The sequence below is a fragment of the Squalius cephalus genome, assembly GCF_949319135.1.
Source record: "Squalius cephalus genome assembly, chromosome: 1".
NCBI lineage: Eukaryota > Metazoa > Chordata > Actinopteri > Cypriniformes > Leuciscidae > Squalius > Squalius cephalus.
The window spans coordinates 51892771-51897433 of record NC_137122.1 but is presented as its reverse complement, the minus strand read 5'-3'; the positions used below and the strand labels follow the sequence as shown (position 1 = coordinate 51897433).

At 39.6% G+C, this 4663-nt stretch overlaps 1 protein-coding gene across 1 annotated transcript; it reads left to right on the top strand.

Annotated features, from left to right (window-relative positions):
• Positions 1-559: 559 nt before the first annotated feature.
• Positions 560-4111, top strand: noxo1a (NADPH oxidase organizer 1a). The gene is made up of 8 exons (XM_079872520.1): positions 560-740; positions 1273-1353; positions 1470-1539; positions 1626-1809; positions 1900-2069; positions 2179-2286; positions 2811-2928; positions 3419-4111. The coding sequence occupies exons 1-8, from the start codon at positions 675-677 to the stop codon at positions 4032-4034; spliced, it is 1413 nt and encodes a 470-aa protein (XP_079728646.1). The 5' UTR covers positions 560-674; the 3' UTR covers positions 4035-4111.
• Positions 4112-4663: the final 552 nt, after the last annotated feature.

Below are 4663 nucleotides of genomic sequence, written 5' to 3'. Positions count from 1 at the left end.
ATTTGGGATTAAATGGGTTAATACGTGCGATTAGTCACTAATTGCTTAAATAAATGACTAGCCTACTAGTCGACTCTTTAGGTTTTGGCAATCAATAGCCTACATTTACTAGTTGGCCTTTATTTAATTAGTAATTAGTATCCAGCTCTTTACATTAAATTAGCTGAGTTAGCATAATTAGTTAATGAACTAATAAAATAATAAATAAAGCTTAAATTAAGATGCTAACCACATATTTCTATATAGCATTGCTTACCGCAATTTCCCCTTGGGGATCAATAAAGTTTTTCTATTTTTTTTCTATATTCTATTCCACCACGCAAAGGACTGTTTTAATGTGTCAAAAATGGTGTAAGTTGTATAATCCGTTATGTATACAAAAATTGTACTGTATCTTGAAGATTTTTTTATTGTATTGTATTGTATTGTATTGTATTGTATTGTATTGTATTGTATCGTGTCTTCTGTTATAAAGACGAACATGCTCTTTCCAATAAATATTGTTTATGTAATAGCGGACTCTCCGGTTTGTGAAATTGCAGCTGGAGCGCGCGCGCGCGCCGCGCATGTTCCCGCCTCTGACTGGAGCTGTATAAATAGACAACAGTCAGTCAAACATCAGAGCAAGAGCTGCAGACAACACATCTACTACAGCACCCTATTACCTGATCAATATGGAGGAGCAAAGATATCCTGTCAATATTCAGCTTGTTGGAGTGATGCAAAAAGAACAAGCGAAAGTAAGACTTTTTAATTTTTACATTTTGCATGCATTATTAAAAAGCTACATTACCGTTGTTTTGAATGAAAGCCTCGATGATGTTTGAGAATGTTCCAACATATTACAATTTTACATATTATTAAAACTGATCAGTATCGTATAATTAATTGATTTAATAATATAAGTAAATAGGCTACTGGAGTAATAATAACATAACAATGTGGAATTACAAACAGCTCCATGAAACATTTAAAAGTAATTCACACTGTAAAACATTGTTTTTGTCAGTTAGCATAAAATATGCTTCAGCTAGTTGACTTTAAAAATAAAGGCTATGATAACATGATTTACTAAAACTGGAATATGTCATTTTGAAGGGTCACACCAGATATAAAAAGGGATAGACTATCTTATGTATAGGTAATTCATTCAGTAGGCCAACTTACCTAACTAAATACACAATAACATGAAGACTGTAATGTATAGTGAGAGCTTTGATGTAAAGAGAAGCACTGAAATTCGTCTAATCACATTCTTCCCATTCTTCCCAGTTGTACATGACCACCGTTCTCTGGTCAGATCAAAATGAAATCACTGTGTACAGATCGCTTGAAGACTTCAAGATACTGCATGTAAGTCTCCTTCATCATTTCATTTGAAAATTTATGTGGCCTATTTTACTGTATAAATACTGTATATATGTTGACTTCAGTTGAGTAGAATAACATAAGCATGCTTATTTCTGTAGAGACAACTCAAGAAGAAATTCCCTTCAAACCCCATTAAAAGGTCAGGAAGGATTGTTCCCAAGTTCAAAGGTAAATACTCTGCTAGTTTCCCCTTAAAACAATACAAATTCAAGTACTCATTGTTAAGTAATAATAAAAAAAAAATGCATTTGCAGCTGCAAGAGTGCGGAGAAACATGCAGAAGCGGAGTGCCAGTAAGTCGATGCTCAGACTGAAGACTCTGGACGAATACTGCAGTGAACTGATGAAGAGCGATCCCCGTATCTGCCAGAGCTCGGAGCTTATCCAGTTCCTGCTTCCCCAATCCCAGGACCTCAATGCTGACTTTGCAAAAAACAGGTAAGCTAATACTGCAAAACAAGCAAAGCAGAAAATAAATACATAAACTATAGTATACAGAATATTTAAAGATTCTGTTTTGTTCTGCAGTATTGTGATCATGCCATCCGAGACCACTCAAACGAACAATGGGGTGACTCAACCCTTTGTTACTGAAACGTACCGCTGCGTAGCTACGTTTGAGACCAAGGACACCAAGAATCAGCCCTTCAAGGTTGAAGTGGATGAGATTGTGGATGTGCTCATTAAAGACCAAAACGGTGAGAACTCATTTGGCCGAACTACACAGGCAGCATCTAGAAGCAGGGAGCCTCTAAGAACACTCTTCATTGTTTGCTGACCTTGTTGTTTTTGACTTTTTCTTGTCAGGATGGTGGCTGGTGGAGAATGAAGCCAAACGTCTCGCCTGGTTTCCTGCTCCGTATCTACAGAGAGCTGAGATGGCTGATGACGGTCCTGATGTGATGGATGGCGGAAGTAAGAAATGGTTTAGTGGTTTCTAGTGTGTTCTGTGTACATTGATCTGGAAATAAAACCGGTTTGGCCGCAGTGTGGATGTTTCACATTCTTCTGTTTGCTCTGAATCATCCTTTCTTTGGAAACCACAGTTTATATGACCTAATTATGCTTATACCGTAAAGTTTCACTGAAAATGAATTGTGGTCAGTTGCTTGTTGCAAATCACTGGGAATGCATCTTTAAATTAAAACTAGCAGCCTAAAAAAAATAACCCTTTACAGGGGTGTCCAATCCTACTCCTGAAGGTCAACATCCTGCAGTCTTTAGCTCCAATATGCCCCAAAACACACTCGCCTGGAAGTTGCTAAGGATCCTAAAACCTTGATTAGCCGGTTCAGGTGTGTTTGATTGGGATTGGAGCTAAACTCTGCAGGATTCTCATGGAAACTCTCTTGGAAACCCTTGCCGTTGTATATTAATAATGGATAAATTTGTTGACCAGGACATTCTTTAACAAATCTTATTATGTTTCCCTTCTTCAGGTGTTTTCTATGTTGCAGCCAAAAGTTTCAAAGCCATAAACAGTGATGAAATATCAGTCGAGATTGGGTCTGTGGTGGAGGTGTTACAGAAGTCCGACAATGGCTGGTGGATAGTAAGGTAAATCTCAATATTGTTTACTCCTGAAAATGAGCAGCTGTAACCAGTTGAAATAAACACCAGTCATTTTACGGGAAGGAATGTTTTACTTGCTCGTGTGTCGTGTAGATAACGCTTGGGGAAACTTGGCACTTGCTTTACATCCTCATTTTTGCGGACTAGTTTGTGCAGACCAGGAGCAGGCAACGTCGGTCCTAGTGAGCCGCTGTCCTGTAGAGTTTAGCGCCAACCCTAATCAAACACACCTGAACAAGCTAATCAAGGTTTTCAGGATTAATAATAATTAATTATTAATTAACAATTAATTAATTAATAATAATAAAGGATTACTAAGGCTACAGGCCATTGAGTATTTTTTTCAGGATTGGAGCTAAACTCTGCAGGACCGACGTTGCCTATGCTTCTTCCTTGTTCACTTCCACTGAATGAAATTGACCCACCCAGTACCCATTCCTCAACGATTGACAGCTGTTTTGTCTCTATCCCTCAGGTACAATCGAAAGGCGGGCTTTGTACCATCTATGTACCTGCAGCCGTACAATAACCCACGGATTCGCATGATGCCCGCTCAGAGGGAGATGACCAGCTCCACTCTTGACTTGGCACAGCTTCAACATACTGGAGACTATTCCCTGAAGGCTTCCGACCGTGGGCTCAGCAGATCCCAGGGCAACCTGCGTCTACCTCTAGGAGGCACCCTGGACCCTAGAGATAAGCTGATGTCACGTTCAATGGGTAGGCTGCCGGACGCTAGTATGACATGGTTGACTCCATCAATCCGAGTGCAGTTTGCAGAGAACGGTCAGCAAAGAAGTCTGAGTGAGGACAGCGAAGAGTTCAGCGACGAAAGCAGCTTCTCCGGCAACGATTCGCTAAATCGTTCGGACGCGGAACAGCAATTCCGCCGGAGTCGCACCCCTATGCTTGACTCTTCTGGCAGACTGAGCGTTGAAAGTCCCACAGAAGACAAGATGATCAGCAGCCGATCAGACCCTAGTCTCAACAAGATGCCCTCCACCCCCAAGGTGCCAGCCAGACCCCAAGCTCAGGAGATACTCAAACGCTGCACCACCGTTACACGCCAAAACCTGCAAAGAACCAGTTAGGTCACCTCACTGCAATGTGTCCAGTACTTTAAGTTACATGTTTGAGGAGAACAAGAGTTACTGTTCATTACCAAAAACACTTCATGTGTGATAATGTGATTACTTGATGGACAAATTAGAACTAAGTCTCGTTCTTCTTCTTGGAATAGAATATTATGTATGTTACAAATGATAATCTACTAGAGATGCTGCCCTTTGGATCAGGCACAGAAAATGTATTGCAGTCTTCAATAGAATATTTATCCAAGATTTAGGTCTTTCTTAAGTTTTTGCTCTTCGAAGAAAAAAACCTTTCCATAGTGGAAAATATAACTTGTACCTTATATGCATTGCATATCTTGACATATATTATACATTGTACACTCTTGAGAGAATTTTAATAAAATGGTTGTCCTAAAGACTGGCATTTTTGGAGTTTTATTTTCTGCAGGGGTCATTGATTTCAAATCCTGCTCTTGGAGCACAAACTTCCTGCAGAGTTTAACTCAAATCCTAATTCAATACACGTGAACCGGTTAACCGAGGCGTTCAGGTTTACTTGAACATAACAGGCATGTGTGTTGGAGCAGCGTAGGAACTGAAGTCTGTGAGCAGACTTGGCTATTCCTGTTTTAAGTTACTTTTAATAA